At 33.8% G+C, this 18827-nt stretch overlaps 2 protein-coding genes across 2 annotated transcripts; one reads left to right on the top strand and one right to left on the bottom strand.

Annotated features, from left to right (window-relative positions):
* Window positions 1-531: 531 nt before the first annotated feature.
* LOC115967332 (nucleobase-ascorbate transporter 4) lies at window positions 532-8808 on the bottom strand. Its single transcript, XM_031086405.1, has 14 exons — window positions 8488-8808; window positions 7718-7815; window positions 7362-7538; window positions 7048-7148; window positions 6881-6956; window positions 6473-6532; window positions 5805-5989; window positions 4752-4848; window positions 4264-4350; window positions 4127-4185; window positions 3719-3810; window positions 3464-3541; window positions 1123-1283; window positions 532-1018 (listed from the first exon to the last, which is right to left on the bottom strand). The coding sequence occupies exons 1-14, from the start codon at window positions 8606-8608 to the stop codon at window positions 800-802; spliced, it is 1611 nt and encodes a 536-aa protein (XP_030942265.1). The 5' UTR covers window positions 8609-8808; the 3' UTR covers window positions 532-799.
* Window positions 8809-15968: 7160 nt separating this feature from the next.
* Window positions 15969-16712, top strand: LOC115966701. Its single transcript, XM_031085876.1, has 2 exons — window positions 15969-16112; window positions 16227-16712. Exons 1-2 carry the CDS (start codon window positions 15969-15971, stop codon window positions 16710-16712), a joined length of 630 nt encoding a protein of 209 aa, XP_030941736.1.
* Window positions 16713-18827: the final 2115 nt, after the last annotated feature.

The raw sequence follows: 18827 nt of genomic DNA on the forward strand, positions 1-18827 counted from the left end.
AAGAAAAAAAAAAAAAAAAAACTTATGTTTTTATAGAACTTGAGTCTTGATCCTTTCTTGAAAGGAGCTTTTCCAATGACTTCATTGCAGCAAATCTTCAAAGAGGTTCTTTGAATTGCCAAATGTTCTAATCCAAGCCAATGAGGAGTTCATTGAGAAAATTACTGTAAAAGGATTCCAGAGAATCTAAATGTATAGAAACTTTGTAAATAGATTGTTGTAACTATTCCTTTATAGTGAATTTTCTATAGGACTGGATCCCGAAGTGGTTTTTCATTGAAGGATTCTTCATTGATCTACTACTTCATTACCAAATTTGTATATTTTTACTTCTTTTTTATTATTGTTATTATTGCCTTAAATTTAATATTGATACCTTTGATTAATATATTTGTTTGTATGAAAAATTGTGAAGGAACTTGTTAAAAGTATTTTTTTTTTTTTTTTATTCCACCATATAAATTGGTTGGAGTCAAAATAAAAATTATTTCAATTGGTATAAGAGGTCTAAACAGATTTTTCACTTCACAATAGAATGCAACAATTAATGTAGTTTTGGCTTTATAAAAGCAACAAATTTAACTGTAGCTATATATTTTCTCATTATATATTTGAGAAGACTATAAGAAGGTATATACAAAGACTTAGGCAATTATGTATGCAACAAGAAGTCAGTGTCTTATGCTCAACTGTTGCTATATATTTTCTCATTCTATACTAGGAAATGCAATGGCAGAAGAATAGACTGCCATAGGCACAACAAATTTGAGATGTTCATTAAAATTTCTCCATTCTAAAATCAGAATGAAGGGAAGAACCTATTAAGCTTCCAAGGCAATGCATAGAACTCCTCACTCCTAGTATCCTGGTTAAAGAATCTGAATTTCTCCCACCAATGCCTCCCACTATCTCGACGGGTTGAGTCGTGGCTACGGCTCAAAGTGCAGTCCAAAAGAAAAGCAACTATAGCAGCCACTGTTGCTGGGGAAGAGAAAATCACTTGCACAAAGTCGTTGAACTGAAAGTAGTCCGAAGTGCAAACAGATGAAAGTTTATAACTTCAATTTGACCATACGAAAAGTAAATAAATATGAAGCTATAAGAAAAGGTGAACATACGCACCCATATAGAACGAGTGTGGACAGGTCCCTGACCGGCTATCAAAAGGTATTCGTTGAAATATTGAGGCACACTAAGACCCATGAAGAGGGAAAAGCCTAGAATGAATTTTGTCCGGAAGCTATTCAGGTTGCAGAATTGAAGAAAAGCAAGGCCAGCTGAAACTGCTCAATCCAAAGAAAAGTGTTAAATGATTGTGTTAAAAACTATTTAAGAAATTAAACAGCACAAGTAAAATTCAGATTCAAAATATTTAAGAAAGATGAGTAGTGTTGTATTTTTTTTTATCTCCAAGCCATGTTTCCTCAACTAATCAATTTGTTGCTCAAATGTAGTACTGCAAAAATATCCCAGTAACTGTGAACAGAAAGGTAATATTCGTCAAAAGCTTTTTGGCTCAATGGCACTATCAGTCTCCTCCATAGTAAGAATCTGGGTTGAAATACTCAATTAACAAAAGGCAAGGTAATTCTTCATCTCAATCAAAAATGTTTTTAAGGCAGCATACCAGTATTCTTCAATTCAAAAAAATCAAAATCAAAAACAAAAACAAACAAACAAACATTCTATTTATTTTAATCAAATCCTAGCTTTATACGTCTAAAGCAAGCAGGAATGATTCTTATTTTTCATGGATACTCTTTCAAATAACTGAATTGCAGTTAAATTTCTGAAACTTTCTTTAAAATGAATTTTTAGACAGAATGTAGGCTAAGTCTATTACATGGTTACAAAGTTACAACATAAGTACGGCAATGAGAGACGAAAGTGACTATTTCAATGGGGAAGAAATCATTGTGTAAAAAAAGGTTGAAATCCTCATCCTAACAAGAATCTCATAACAAGCTTGGAATATGGACAATGTATCTTCTCATTATGTCTAAATATGATTACCATGGGATGAAACATGCAACAGGATCACGAAAGAGATAAAACTTGTAAACAGATTTTTATAGTTTTCATTTTCTTTTGAGAACTATGGCCCTATGGGATAAAAAGAAGGGGGGAGAGTGTTCTGTAATTGATAAATGGAAAGTTGGTTTAACATAACAACATAAATCGTCAATTCTTCATGACATCCAAAGGGCTTTTCTTGCCACTAGGTCAATAAAATAAAATAAGAAAAAGAAACGAGGACAAAAAAATATGGGCACTTCAAACTAAGGAAATTGAAGTTTAAGGAAACCACAAAGTTAGAAAACAGGAATTTGGCTTATGAACATGATACGAGATGACTCGGTACTTAGAGAATGGCACAGTTGAATGATTTGAGATTTGTGATTTTTAACATGCTACCATTGCAACTGCTTGAAGAAAGAAAAACAATCAAATCTGTAAAATTAAATATACAGATACAACTAGCGAGTTAATCTTGAAGGGGCTGATTGTCCTAAATACTATGTCCCCCCCACCCCAACTGTTTTGCTAAAATTTGAAATAGTGCCCCTAACCCAAATAAAATATATAGTGTCAAAGAGAAATGAAGCCAAATTTAAATTCCTTGCCAATTCTAGTTAAATTTTTTTTACTTCCATTTAGTGCTTAATTCTTAAGAATTATCCATCAACAAAGTATTTCCAATTCCAATAAATAATTGTACTTCCATGTAGCACTTAATTTTCCACATTTACCCATCAAGAAAAGCTAAAAGTCAGAATTGTATAGACAAAATATTTGAGAAAGTATTCAAATTAGAGTTTGTTGAATGTGTTTTAATGTATTTCCAAAAAAAAAAAAACTATAATGATTTAATTTGAATCAATTAGATAAAAATATCAATAATAGGATTAGGTATAGTAGGTCAAAATATTAAAAATATTTTCTTATAAATATTGAACAGTTACAAATTTTTGCTTAATTAAACTATAAATAAGTGCACAAAGAAATGTAATAAGCATCCTTTTTTTAATGAAAGAAATCTTGAAACTCAATTCAATTTTTTTTAATGACGTTGTTATTCTGACATTGAATATCTATTTGTATTCTTTTTATTCACCAAGAAAGTAAAATAAAGCCAAGAGTCTTGTAACTCAACTAGTTGGCACTTTTTGGTGTTTCCAAAAACATCTAGAATTCAAATCCACCCTCCCCCAACTATCAAATTATAAGTAAAAAATTAAAAATTAAAAAGAAGCAAAATAAACATTGAAAGTTTACATTTTCTTGAATGATTTACATAACAATTACACAACTTATACTATATCCACCCCTCCCTAGAAAGAAAATCTCTAGTTCTGCCATTGACTATGACCATACATGTCATGGCTTAAACAGAAATAAAAATAAATAAACTACTAAAAATTAACAATTTCCATCTTGATCACCATAGAAATGTGATACATACCTACGTAGGCAAAGAGAACACAGTACAATGCCGCCACAATTGGTAATGGTATAGAAGCAATGACAGCCCCGAATTTTCCTGGACATGAATTATAGACCCATAAGAAAATTCTTTAGGTTATGTATAATAACTCTGGAAAATATCCAAGACAAATGGCAAGCCCCTATTTCCCTTATTACTTAAATTGGAAATATGTCTCAAAAACATATCAAGTAACAATGACAAATTAAGCTAATAATGTATGAGATTCCACACCTAAAACAGAAAAGAAAATCATAAATACTGCTGCTATTTGAACGACTCTTCTACTTCCAATCCGTGTTAATCCTAACAGACCTGCATTTTCACTTTGAAAGGAATAAATGGTACACAGTTAGATCACATCATTGAGTGTGTGTGTGTGTAGATAGAGAGATAGATAGAGATATATTGCAAAACATCTAATAGACCACAGGTTTTTCCATAAATCAATATAATTCATAGGTCTTCAAAAGCCATCTACAGAAGATCATTATATTTCACCATTAAAGGCTGGAAACATCAAGTCAGGGCCAATTTTCACAAGCCGGTTGTGCAAACAATATAATTAAGCAATAAAGTGAAACTAGCAAAAGTTCTAATCTAAGATTCTCCAAGGAAGTAATTAATTTTATAAATTTTTACACTGATGCAGTGGAGCCAGTTCCTGCACCAAAAATTCCATCCAGAAAAGTGCCTATTCCCTGAAATTTATTAGAATTAAACAGGTTACAAAAAATGAACAATTAATGGATAATAAGACATCAGAGTATCAATTGTACCTGCCAGCCAATACCACGGCTGAGTACAGAAGGAGGCACATGAGTGGCACTCCCATATCTTGCTGCTACAATATACGTACCCGTGGACTGCCCATGAAAATGAGAGTAGAAATTAAGATTAAAAAAGACAAAAGCAATATGGACTCTCTTCATATCTATACTAGTACAGGTTAGGAAGAGAATGGGTTTTCCATAAAGCAGTTTCACATCTATATCCAATTTTCTTCCCATCAAATAATTTTAAAAGATAAATCCACCTTATCATAATTATTACTACATGCATCTTAAGTAGAGTAGACATCTTCATTGTTCACAAATATTGTCTTAGCTTATTTTGTAAAACACAAGCCAAATCTATAGATGAGCATTGGTACGCATAATTTGATCTCTGCTGCATTCTCATTATAATCAATAATGAGAAAAGGCAAATCACCATATTACTATCTATATTACAAAAAGAAAAAAAGGGGTTCAGGAATAAATCAAACCTCAACAATAGCAACAAAACCAGAAGCCATCATTGCAAAAGCATCTCCAGCATTAAATGTAGGACGTCCCCATTGAAACGGATATGGAACTCTAATCCTGCATATAGCAATGTAAAATAGTTTTAGTTCCCACAAGAAGCATACGATACATTTGATTAATCATTTACAATGGCCAAGAACATTTTGTTTAAAATTTCAAACGACAAAGTACAATCTAATGACTCACATTTATCAACAAACAAAGTTCTAGTAAAATCTTCCTCACAAAAAAGAAAAAAAAAAAATCCGGGTTTCTTTTAACCTTGACAAGGGAACACACTTGAGAGGTGTCAAGGGGGATTACTCATCACTTCCAACTACGGCTTAAGACAACAATATCAACAAATTGCCATATTCAAGTAGCCTAGTATATAAATCACAATTGTTAATATGGCATAATCCAAAATATACAAATATATAACTCAAACCAACCAATATCATTGTGAAGTATGAACTGCTTCAAGTTACCTATTATGAATATGGCAAGCTCCTATGCTAAGTAAATATGGCAAGCTCCTATGCTAAGTAAATTAAATTTTGAAGCACAAAAACAAAAGCGTATTATTTTTTAACCCTTTTTTTTCCCTATATTACTGCCATTGAATAATCAGGAAACTTCACAGAGAACATGTAAAAGATCTTTCATTCAACTACTAAGTTACTGATTCATCTTCATGGTACTATATATAGTTTGATATTTATTACATTTCAACAAGTGCACACTTAAGTAGTGCTACTTATTGCACAACAGAACATATTTATTTTAAAACAAAGTAGATATAATTAGGATTTTAACTAATGTGGTATTTCTAAGCTCTAAATACTGTATAAGATCTACACTACAGCTGGCAAAAACAAGACATTGCAGGATTGTTTCTCAAGCAAGACATTGTACAAAAGAAACGAAAATAACAAAAATAGTATAGCTTGTAATTAATTAAACATGTGAAGACAAGTGCTTAAATGAGAGATGCAATTAAATGGACTACAGCTGAGATTTTACATATCACTCACCAAGAGGCAGCACCAATGAGCCCAGAACGATCTGTGCGGCAACTTAATTGAGTTTTTACAGATCGACGGTTATATGCACCAGCTACAGTCAAAATTTCTGCATATACCCATACAATCACGACTGAGAGTACAACAGCAAATCGAACAAATATGACTTTGTTCGATTTTAGCACAGAAGGAATATACTGCAAATCGATCAAATATTAAATTAGTTAATCATAAGAGAAAAGCTCAAAAGAAATTCAAGTTACCTGTCTCAAAAGTCAAAATATGAGAGACAAAAAAAGGCAGAAAAAGTTTTCTTAATTTTTATGCACTTGATACACTCTTTTCTCTTTGTAAATTTGAAAAAAGGTGAGGGATTATAAGATTCCTTCCACAGTGAGGACACCATGCAGGGAAGTGATATCCAGCCCATAGGCACCATTACATGGTTCTTCCTTAGATCTTATATGTCATTTGTTTCTTTTCAATTTTTAACCAAATCAAAGAATGAATGCAAACAGAAGTTTCAAGCAGAAGAAGACTTAGCGTAATTTTTAAATACCCTCTTTATCAAGTAGGAATACAAATAAGAATATCAAGAATAATTAAAGATGTCCTTTTGTTTTTAAATATTAATGAAAATTTAGCTGATGAACTATAGGTTGCTTAGGGAGGCTGCCTACCTGAGATAAAACAATCAGAATAATCAATTCTGGGAGTCCAACTTCAATGCATTTCGCCAACTACAACCAACAATTAAACAGAAATGTTACTTTCATAAGACAATACATGTAGGAGGAAAAAAAAAAGTCAACTAAACAAGGTAAGTCTTGAACTAGCTAAGGTCTGTCAGCAATTTGACTTTTGGGTTTGCAAAAACTTCCTGTAGGAAGCAATGCATCTCCATTCATTTTTTTTTCTCCCCCTAATTATATATTCGTTATCAAAGATGATTCTTTCGATTAAGAATTACATTGATTATCGCTTAAACTATTATTAGAGGTTAAGGAAAATATAAAACTAGAAGTAGTTCCTTGTACAACAATTATGTGCATTAAATAATAACAGAATGAAAAATTCAGCGGTCTTACCTGTGGGAAACCATGTATGAAAAGGCCAAGTCCAGTGAGAGTTACAAAAGGAACTGCAGCAAGAGGACTGAGAAACCTGCACAATAAGACATAGCTCCTTAATCAAACAATTGAAGATTAACTAACAACATCCTCAAATCCAATAGAACTCTTTTCCGGTACAATACCTTGCAAAGATTCTCCAGAAACCAAAAAATCCAACAATCATTTGGAAGAAAGATGATACAATAAGTGCTCCTTGTACGGCCCTCATGATTTGTTTAAACCTCTAAAATGGTACTCAGCAAACAAATAAGAAAAGTCATAAGCACACAAAATTCGGCATATCCAACAAATAATAAGTAGCATACTCTATTCTTACTCATCTTTCCCAATAACAAAGCATTTCTAAGGATTTTCTTTTGTCATCCACTCATTTAGTCTTGGAATCAAATCTTACTCTAAAAAATTGGGAAGGGAGTAAGCTAATGTAAAAACCAACCTCATGGGGATCTACATTATCACTGAACCTCCTCGACAAGGCAATGGAAATGATTGGAATAAGAAAAGCATATGAAGGCCCCGTTACCACCGGTAGCCGAGTCCCAAAAACTGTTTGCAACAATGTGTTGATTCCAGCAACAAAGAGGAAAGTGCTTATCACCTCAGCCTTCTCCGCCTGCAATAATGTGTTATTTGGTTATGGTAAATTACCAAACCCAAGACCGCTTACTTTGATACCATGATAAATTACTAATTATCCCAAAAACTTAAATGATTACAAAATGATGAATTTAATCATCTAAGGTAGGAAAATGAATGATATATTTTTGTGCATGTTTTGAGAGTAATTCTTACATTGCCACCACCCATTAGAGGAACAATAATGGTTGAGATGATAACAATGCTTCCAATTACCACCAGGTAGTGCTGGAATCCCACAAGTATGGCCTCAGCTACAGTCAATGAAACCAATTTTAGCAATCAATACTTTCGCACAGTTCAAATCGACAAGTTCATGGATAGTTTTCCTTAAAATCAAAATAATTTTGCAAATGTTAATTTTTAGGAAATGAAAAAAAAAAGGTAAGAAAAACGGGGGAGCCAACCCATATAAGATATATGGTTCAGTTCAAATGGATTCTTTAGCTTTTTTAAAAACGAAAAATGCAAGCATTTAAGGAATCAAAACTTTCAGAAATTTTTCTATCTGTTTCTTTCTCTTTTTAATCTCGACGACCCATTCTTTTCCTTTTCCTTTCCATTAGTTATCTAGATTCTAGGGAACCAAACAGGACAGATATTAACAAAAGAGAAAAAAGAAACGAACGAGGAGAAGATACTAATAAATATACATAAGAATAACATAGAAGCAAAGAAGGGCTCAGGTCTCGAAAATGGTGACAATAACGAGAGAGAGAGAGAGAGAGAGAGATTAAGTATGCTAAAGATGAAGAAAAAGGAGCGGAAAACTAAAAGCGATTTTTGTTTGTAAAAATGGGAAAAGCAAAAAACAAAAAACAGAGTAAAAAGTAAAACAGAACAGAGTGAAGTTGACGAAGGCGAAGCAAAAATGAATAAAACAGAGTAAACTAAACAGAGCATTAGAAAGAAGAAGAGAGAGTTACGCCAATTGGGAGAACTAGAGACACAGAAGTCGATGCCGGGAAGCTGTTCCTTCACCGGGTGTGGTTGAAACTCATTGCCACCTCCACCTCCACCTCCACCTCCTCCTCCTCCTACAGCCATTTCTCTCTAAAAACTCTTGTGCTTAATTGTTTGTGTGCTCTGAATGAGTATCTTTAAGAATCTCTGTATGGTTTTTTATGAGAACAAAAAAACAAAAGGGTGATTGATAAGCAATGAGGAATAATGAGGATTTGAGGAAAAAGTAATGAAAAAAGAGTGATGGATAGGGACAGGGTTAGGCGGCGTTGTTATGACTTTGTATGACACAATGCGTTGCAGCAGAGAAGAGAAAATATCAGTTACGTGATGGATGACATTATTATAATTATATTAACTTGTGTTCTGCTTGTTTTGGTTTTGCCTTGCCTTCTTATTTATTTATTTATTTATTTATTTGTTCACAAGAGAAGAGAGAAGAAGAGCGTGAGACAGTGAGAGGGACTGTAATGTAATCATTTCTTCATTGCTAATAATATTCTTTGGAAAGCTACCAACTGGCGACCTATCTATCACAACATCACCTTTTGCTCTCTGAGCATTGGAAAATGACATTCTCTCTGTGGGTGGGTGCGTGTGTTTTGGTTTTCGCTTTTGCACGTTTCGGGTCAATATATTTGGAGACCAGACATGGAATTTGCATTTTGCCGTTGAGGGGCTCTTTTCTTTTTGGCTTTTTTTTTTTTGGACTTTTGCGTTTCATAATTTTAATTTATGATTACATCGGGGTTCTTGTATGGAAGGTTATCCACCTAGCAAAGATTTGAAAAATTAACTCTATGGGTTGCCTTTTTTTCTTTTCTTTCCCACCTTACTATAAATAGGACATGGATTGCTTTATTAAACACTACTTAATGGCCTGTAAGTTGCACTTTTTTATTATAAATTTATATAATATAATAACAAAAGGAATAAATTGTATTAATGTAACAACTATCAAATATAAAATGATAAGAGCATTCCCATCAGGTCTCTCATAAAAAATGTCATTTTAACACATCAAAAACCCACTTTATCATTTTAGCACATCATTTTACAACATACCATTTTTCAGATGTTCTATATTTCAATTCTATACATTAAAATAATATTTCCTACACATTAAAATAATATATTCCTCCTCCTTATCCCTATCACTATCATCATCGTCATCATCATCACCAACGGCCACCGCCGGCACAAACACCGACGGCCACCACCGGCAACAACACCAACGGCCACCAACGCCGCCTCAAAAAAAAAAAAAAAAAAAAAAAAAAAAAAAAAAAAAACACAACCAGAGCGGCAATCAGATCAGGACAAACCCACCAGCACTATCATCATCATCATCACCAATGGCCACCACCGGCAACAACACCAACGACCACCAACGTCGCCTCAAAAAAAAAAAAAAAAAAAAAACACAACCAGAGCGGCAATCAGATCAGGACAAACCCACCGGCACTATCATCATCGTCATCATCATCACCAACGGCCACCACCGGCACAAACATCGACGGCCACCACCGGCAACAACACCAACGGCCACCAACGCCGCCTCAAAAAAAAAAAAAAAAAAAAAAACACAACCAGGAAAAAAGAAATCCCAAATCAAACAAACCCACAGCTCAGGCGGCGAGGTCGGCTTTAGGCAAGAGACATCGGCAGCGAGATTGGCTTCAGGCGAGATCGATTTCAGCGGCTTGAGGTGGCTTTAGGCGAGATCGGCTTCAGGCGACTTGAGGATGAAAGATAAAGAGAATGAGAGTGAAGAGGGAGCTGTGGAGGACGACTATGGCTCCGGCAAGATCGGCGGCTTCGGCGAGATCAGCGGCGAGATTGGCGGCTTCGGCGAGATCGGCGAGAAAGAAGAACGATGATGCAGAGAGAAAAGAACGGAACGCAGATGAGAGCACAGAGAGAGAGAGTCTGAGTGAATAATGAGAGAAAAAGTCTGAGGGAATAAACAAATAATAAAAAAAATAGCATGGCTGTCCGTACCGTCTCATATTTGAGACGGTACTGTAGCTGTGTGCCAAAATTTTTGGCATTTGGAACATCTCATGAGGCTCCTGTTTTGGGGTTTGGTGTGCCAAATGCCGAATATTTGGCATTTGGCACACCTGATGAGAGTGCTCAATTCAATAAAAAATACCAACTATGCTATAATGAGACTTGTAGTTACATATATCGAATTTTTTACATTAGAATATACTTTTAGTATATCCTTATTCTTGTTTGCCATTATTCTATATTAAAATCTATAGTTCTTCAGGGCTTGTTACTTGAGACAAAGCAACCTACAATTGGTCATGGATGAACATTGAACTTTGCAAGTAGAGGCCAATGTTGTTTAGAATTTGTTAGACTTTTTTTTTTTATTGTCACGGCATAACAGATCTTTAAAGGAAACGATCTTTTTTTTAAGATGAATGGTCTCTTGCACAAATATTTGATTCTTGAATTGTGTTTTTTTGCCTTTTGGAGATTGAATTTGTAGCTCTTTGTCGTCATTCATAATGGATTTTCACCTTAATCTTGCACCTCTTGTTATTTCAAAGTTGTTCAACTATTTTAAGAAAAAGGAAAATTTTATGCCAAAAAACTATTAATTATTTGACTCAAAACACTTGAAAAAAAAATTATTATAAAATAAATGCACACAATTTAAGCAGATGAGTTTGTAATTTGCTACCAATTTATCATGTAAAATAAATGTATGATATTGGTACATTCAAATGTTCATTGCTTATATGGTCTGTTGCTAGAATAGTTGATTCTTGAATTGTGATTCTTTGTCTTTTCTTAACTGAATCTATAAATCTTGATTGTCATAAATTCATAATCAATCTTCATTTTAATCTTGCAACTCTTGTTATTTTAGCATTGTTCAACTATCTAACTCAAAACTAAAAAATAAAGGCAAACTGCTATAATATACATAACCAAACTAATCGTACGTATATTTGGAAGACAAATCAAGAGCATGTAAAGTGTAAAAAATCTTGTAATTCAAAGTGAGACTAATAAATCAATAAATAAGCTTTTATGATTTCAAGAAATTAATATAGCAGCAAATCAAGTTGAATATAAAATAACATCCCAGATTTAGTAAATAAATACATTTATGAGTACCCGAGTGATTCTATTGAGCATTGAAAGACTCAAAACGCCAAAGAGATGGATTTTATAAATGGTTGAGAAAAATTGGTGGCACTGCATTTGTTGTTCTTCTCTAGTTTATATATATATTATTATTAGCAATGGATATTAGCAGCTCAAACGGAACTTAGCTTATAAAATAATCCAATTAAACTGTGGATTTTATATTAAGGATATGTTTCATTCAATTACTTTTAAGGATATATTCATTATCCATTGTAATTTTTATTAATTGATATATAAATATAAATCTTAAATTACATCCAAGCTAAATAAGAACTGCAATTGGAATTAACGTTAATCATAACTCTTTTTTTTTTTTTTAAGGAAACGTTAATCATAACTCTGTATTAAATTTTGGTGTTTATCCAAAGAATAAAAAAGTAAAGGGAAAAAATAGTTTGATAAGTTAGAACTTAGAAGGAACTTCTCAAGAAGTTGATATGGAAAAAGAAAAGACAAAAAGAAAAAGAAAGGAGTCCATGGGGCGTTAAATTAGAAAAGATATAGATGAATAATGATTACACGTTAATTTCGTTTTTATTTTTTTATTAAAACAATTAGGTCTCTCTTAGGTATAGTAGTTGTATGCCACCAAATAAGTAAATTTAATTTTTCTTTTAAAGAAATTTAATAAAATTTTTGCAATTTGGGTTTAGTGCCATAATGTTTAAAAGTGAGTTATAGATAGTGTCTTAATTCTTAAGATAAATAACTATGAGTATTTTTTTTATTATTTAAGAAAAAGATAACAGATGTGGAATAATGTTTAAAAATGAGATAGATATAATGTTTTATTTTTTAGGATATTTCTCTACGTGAGAGTTCATAAAAGCTTGAAAATTTGAATTTAAAATAAAAAAGTGGTAATTCATATTGGATAATAGAAAGGAAAAAAACCTAAAATTTAGGAATTTAAAAAAAAAAAAGTAAAATACTCTCTTAACCAGTTTGTATTTTTAACTTTAAAATTATTTAACAAAAGGATATGGGTGTTTTAGAAAGTTTAAGAATTTGTATAAGGATATCTTAATATGCAAAATAATGGAACCCAATCAAGGATTCATGTCATTAGTAGTGTGTGTGCGTGTATATAAATTATAGACTATTAGTTGGAGTAAAATTTAAAATTTTAAAACCTAGTTGATAAAGTTTTATCAAAATTAAATTATTGTTACATCTTATCCCTTAGGCTCCGTTTGGGAGTTCATAAGGGAATGAAATGGAATGGAATTGAATAATCATAAGGGAATGGAAATGAATAGAATGGAATGAAATGTATTTAAGTAAGGGAAATGAATGGAAAAGAATGGAATGGAATTAAGTAACCTTGATTGGATGTTTTAAAATAAAGGAATGGAAATGAATGAAAATGAATGGAATGTAAGTAATCTTGTTTAGGAGTAACATGGAGGGAATGGAATGGAATCATTTTATGACAATATTACTATTAGACCCCTATTTTAAAATAAAGAATTGAATATATAGGGGTAATTTGGGAGTTTTAATAAAAAAAATCATTAAATTTAATTTCATTCCCTTCCATTCCTCCCAGTTTCAGGGGGAATGAAAATTTGAGGTTTTAAGGAAATAGAAAGGAATGAGTGTTCCCTCCTACCCATTCCATTCCCTCTTACTTTAACTCTCAAACAAGGGAATAAACTTTCCATTCCCTCCATTAAAACTCCCAAACAAGGGAATGGAAGAATATTCTAAAATGATTCTTTTCATTCCTTTCCATTCCATTCCATTCCCTCCTCCCAAACGAGACCTTAGTCAAGAGTCTTATAGTTTAATATCCTAATAAAATATTTATTTAATAAGATGCAACTTGAGGGGGAAAAAGTGAGCTGTGTGGGATTTATGTTTAGAAAATTTTGATGACAGATTTTTAGTTTTATTTAAATCAAATAGTTGTTAAATATTGTCCCTTAATTTGAGGAAATATATAATAAAAAATAATATATAATTAATTTACTAATTAGTTGTTTGTAAAATGTTAATAATAGACATTTAGTTGAGTAGAAGTCAAAAAGTTGTTTTTTTTTAAAGAAAGAAAATGTGGGTTGTTGTCTGAGATTTAAGTTTAGAATTTTTTATAATAAAATTTTAGTTTGAATAGAATTTAAATTTGTTGAAATATTTAATTTTATAAAATTTTGATAATTTAGACTTTTAGTTTGAATGTAATTTAAATTTTTTGAAGTTTAAATGTATAAAACTAATTTACTAATTAGTTTTTCTTAAAATATTAATAACAAACTTTTAGTTAAAGTAGAAGTCAAAACATGAGTTTTTTTTTTTTTTTTTTTTAAGAAAGAAAACATAGGTTGTTGTTTGGGATATTAAACAGTTGTTAAATATTATTCCTAAATTTGAGGAAATATATCCTAACAAATAATATAAAATTAATTTACTAATTTGTTAAAGTAGACACTTGGCGCAGCTTTGGCTTATAAGCCTAACTTTTAGAATTTTCTATAATAGACTTTTATTTTGAATAAATTTGTTGAAATATTTAAGTTTAAAAAATTTTGATAATAGACTTTTAGTTTGAATAAAATTTAAATTTGTTGAAATTTAAATGTATAAAATTAATTTACTAACTAGTTGTTCTTAAAATATTGATAATGGACTTTTAGTTGCAGTAGAAGTCAAAACGTGAGTTTTTTTTTTTTTTAATAGAAAGAAAATATTGGTTGTTATTTGAGATTTAAGTTTATAATTTTTTATAATAGACTTTTTAATTTGAATAAAATTTTTTAAATGATAAAGTTTTACTTAAATTAAACCGTTGTTAAATATTATTCCTTAATTTGAGGAAATATATCCTAACAAATAATATAAAATTAATTTACTAATTAGTAAGAGTAGCCACTTGGTGCAACCAAGGCTTCTAAACCCAACTTTTATTATATAATATATGATTTAAACCCTTCCAATTTGCAAAAATGAGCAAAAAGAACTTATTATAGGTCGGTGGCTCAGGGTTTTCCTTTGTTTTTTTTTTTTTAACTTCTTTCTTTTTTCTTTTTTTAACAAACATAAATAAAAATATTATCAATTTCATGGAAGTTTCATTTGTTTATTTATTATGTGGAAGGATAAGTATCCAAGAATAGGAACAAATGAGAGAAGGCCAATATCAGAAGAACAGACCTCAGAAAGCACTGGCAGTGAGTCCTCAGGGAAAATATAAACAACTCACCACAAGCACAAGGATACTATAATACCCGAGGACCCCGAGGATACTTATGTGTCTTTAGGAGGGTCGAGGAACAGTTTTGAAATGGAAGAATGCAGATAAAGCAATCATTACCTCTGCATTCAATGCTCTAAACCCACTTAGCTAGTTGCATTAATGAGGAAATGTCCCCTAAATAGTGTCATCACAGCTCATAGCCTGGTGTAGAAACCTTCTAGTAAGGTCTTGATGGGACAAGTATCAAGGGAAATGAACCCTAACCCTCCAAATGGAAGGCCAAGATACAACCTAGGTAACTATATAAGGCAGAAAGGCCTCTATAAGGAGGGGACGAAACATCTGAAGAAAGAGAGAAATAGAGAACCACCATTGTAACCTTAGAACAAGTGTAATCTGCATCTCGGACCAATTCCAAGGATCATAATATAAGCAATCCGAGACTATTGTTAATTAATTCCCTTGTCTCATACTTATTCTTAGCCCTTATCCTTTCATTTTAAGCTTAATTCGTTTAAACAAGGGTCACAAAGGTTGATTGGCATCTCATCTCTATAAATTAATTGTGTGAGGTAAAAAGCAAGTTTGACTTATTTTATCCCGCCACAATTGGCGTTGTCTGTGGGAAAAATCACCTAAGTACCCTTGAGTAAAAGCCTTCTTAGGATGGCCAATCCCAGAAGAAATGCTTCCCTAGAATCTATTGGGTTCCAACGAAGGGACCGGTTTGTAAACCTTGAACAAAAAAGGGACTGTGATATGGCACACACACATAGTCAAAGAGCTCCATTTGTACACTCGGATCATACTAGTCAGCATCATGCTAGTCACAACTCGCATGACGAGGAGGTATACAACCTCAAAAGGAAAGTGGATCAGTTACGCTGACACCTTCATCGCAAGGCTCAAATAAGGGAAGAGAGGACTCCCACCCCAAGCTAGAGTTCTAGCTCTGAGTATGATCAAAATTACCGACGAAGAAGCATAACTCCACCTAGTGAGTCTTTTACATCATCATCCCATTACACTTCCAATGAGAGGTACCACCACAAGAGATCCAGGACTCCACCATGAAGAAACATGGGAAATGACATCATGGGAAAGGCACTCCTTCAAATATCTCGTTCACCCTTCACCGAACGCATTGAGCAAGCTAAACTCCTTCGCCACTTCAATCAGCCCAGTTTCACAATATACAATGGCCAAACGAATCCTGTCGAACATGTAAGTCATTTTAATCAGAGGATGGCCATCCATTCTAAGAACAAGGTGTTCATATGCAAAGTCTTTCCCTTAAGCCTTGACCCTATTCCTATAAGGTGGTTTGATGGACTTTAGGAAGGATCTATAAGCTCCTACGAGGAGCTATCGAGGGCATTCAGAGCTAGGTTTGTGACTTGTAGTCGAGTTCTGAGGCCTTTGGACTCTTTGCTCTCAATGTCTATGAGAGAGTGGGAGACCCTCAAAAACTATTCTGATAAATACTGGGAGCTTTGTAATGAAATTGATGGGGACCTTAAGGATGTAGCGGTCAAAACCTTCAAGGTGGGTTTTCCTACACACTCAGGCCTTTGGAAATCTCTCACCATGAAGCGTCCTCGGAGCATGTGCCAATTAATGGATCGAATTGAAAAGCACAAAAAGGTCGAGGACAATCAGAGTCAGAACAAGGGGAAAGCCAGAATCTTTACACCCGACCGAAGAGATAACCAGTCTGACCAGTACGGATTGTCCCGTCTACGGAAAGAGTTTTTCAGCCAGGCACCCCACAATCCCACTGGTCCCCAAATGGTGAATTCGGTGTTTAATGAGCCGATCTATTGAGTGCTAGAAAAGATCAAGAATGAGTCTTATTTTAAGTGGCCCAACAAAATGGCAGTAAAGATCAAAATCTTTACCATCAATACCATCAAGACCAAGGTCACACTACAAAGAATTACAGGAAGTTGTAACTCTTTCTTGACCAATTGGTCAAATCTAGAAAGTTGAAGCAGTTTTTGCACCAGCTTGGTGCCTAAGGAGAGAAGCCACATCAGGGTCTTAGAGAAATACTATCCCTCGTTCTTCCCTAGGAACAATCATTGTCATTTTTGCGGCCCTAAAGAAAGACCTCAGTTCTGTCAACAAGGTAATGACGTTATCTCCGTAGTCAAAAGTGGACGAGGAAGGTAGGCCACTTAAGAAAATTAAGCTACAGGAGTAGCCAATCCTAGGATTCTCCAAGGCTAACAATGAGGGAATAATTAAGCCCCATGACGATGCACTTATAGTAACCTTGCGAATCGCAGGTTTCGATGTCAAAAGGGTAATGATAGACCAGGGAAGTGAAGCCAAGATCATGTATCTAGATTTATTCAAAGGTTTGGGATTGAAACCCAAAGACCTTAGTAAGTACAATGTCCCTTTAGTCAGATTCAACAAGAAGACTATTATTTCCAATGGTATGATCAGGCTACCCGTCCAGACGGGAAAAGAGGTGGTGAATGTAGACTTCATTGTGGAAGAAGCTTACTCTCGCTATACAGCAATCTTGGCAAGGCCATGGCTTCACGCTATGGGGTCTATGTCTTCCACTCTACATGTAAAGTTGAAATATCCTACCGAGAGAAGGGTTGGAGAGTTATTAGGTTCCTCAGAGTCAACGCCCACCTCATAGCAATCAGTACCCAGCTTGCCAGCATCCTCAAATCAATTAGTACCATGTGAGGGGTTGGATAAGATTGTCATTGGTGAAGACAAGGAGAAGTACTTCCAAGTTGGGACCAAGCTCCCACCAGGCAAAAAAAGAGGAGTTAGTGAACTTTTTAAAGGGAAATTTGGATGTTTTCGCCTAGAGTGCATACAAAGCTCCTGGAGTTGACCTAGGATTCATATGTCATAGTCTAAATGTGAACCCAAGTGCAGTCCCGAGGAGACAACAACCTCGGCGGTCCTTCAAGAAACATGCCGATGCGATTAAGGAAGAGGTCTGTAAGCTCAAGCAGGCTGAGGCTATCAAAGAGGTTTTCTATCTAGAATAGCTGGCCAACACAGTAGTTGTCAAGAAGAAATCTGGGAAATGGAGAATGTGTGTGGACTTCACGGATCTCAACAAAGCCTGTTCCAAAGACCCATTCCCTGTTCCAAGGATTGACCAACTTATGGATGCAACCTTTAGCTACCCTAGAATGAGCTTCCTAGACGCTTTCCAAGGTTATTATTAGATCCCGTTGGCACTGTCAAATAAAGAGAAAACTGCTTTCCTTACACCAACAGGGAATTACCATTATCGGGTAATGCCCTTCGGCTTGAAGAATGCTAGGTCCACATACCAAAGAATGGTGACAAGGATGTTTAAAGCTCAATTAGACAAAAATGTAGAGGTCTACATTGACGATATGATGGTGAAAAGTAAGAAGATATCGGAACACTTGGCAGATCTAGATGAAGTTTTTATAGTACTAAGGAAGCATAGGCTTCGTTTAAACGCATCCAAGTGTTACTTCGATGTAGGGTTGGGAAAATTTTTGGGACACATGATCACTCACCGAGGAATCGAAGTTAACCCTGACCAGAATAAAGCCATCCACAATTTACATCCACCTTAGAATCCTAAAGAAGTCCAACTTTTGACTAGGATGACAGGGGTCTTGAATAGATTCATATCTCAGTCAATCGACTAATGCAAACAATTTTTCCAATTATTACATAAATGGAAGGATTTTTCCTAGTTCGAGGAATGTGACAAGGCCTTTGAGGAGTGAAGACATATCTAGCTCATCCTCCAATCCTGTCTAAGCTAGAGAAAGAGGAGGTCTTATATGCTTATATAGCTGTTATGTCACACGTAGTAAGTTTGGTCTTGGTACGAGTTGAAGAAGGAACCCAAAAGTCGATTTTTTACGTCCATAAATCCCTCCAAAAAGTCAAGCTTGATACCTTCCCCTAGAAAAGCCATCA

This window comes from Quercus lobata, chromosome 11, assembly GCF_001633185.2.
Source record: "Quercus lobata isolate SW786 chromosome 11, ValleyOak3.0 Primary Assembly, whole genome shotgun sequence".
NCBI classification, from domain to species: domain Eukaryota; kingdom Viridiplantae; phylum Streptophyta; class Magnoliopsida; order Fagales; family Fagaceae; genus Quercus; species Quercus lobata.

What these genes read in the sequence shown, in the direction of transcription:
- LOC115967332 (XM_031086405.1), bottom strand. Translation starts at nt 8,608, where the DNA reads ATGGCTGTAGGAGGAGGAGGAGGTGGAGGTGGAGGTGGAGGTGGCAAT. An exon ending in TCATACATGGTTTCCCACAG is followed by an intron (nt 6,533 to 6,880) that starts GTAAGACCGCTG and finishes TGTTGGTTGTAG; the next exon opens with TTGGCGAAATGCATTGAAGT. An exon ending in GTTTTGTTGCTATTGTTGAG is followed by an intron (nt 4,351 to 4,751) that starts GTTTGATTTATT and finishes TTTCATGGGCAG; the next exon opens with TCCACGGGTACGTATATTGT.
- LOC115966701 (XM_031085876.1), top strand. Translation starts at nt 15,969, where the DNA reads ATGGGAAATGACATCATGGGAAAGGCACTCCTTCAAATATCTCGTTCA. An exon ending in AAACGAATCCTGTCGAACAT is followed by an intron (nt 16,113 to 16,226) that starts GTAAGTCATTTT and finishes GATGGACTTTAG; the next exon opens with GAAGGATCTATAAGCTCCTA.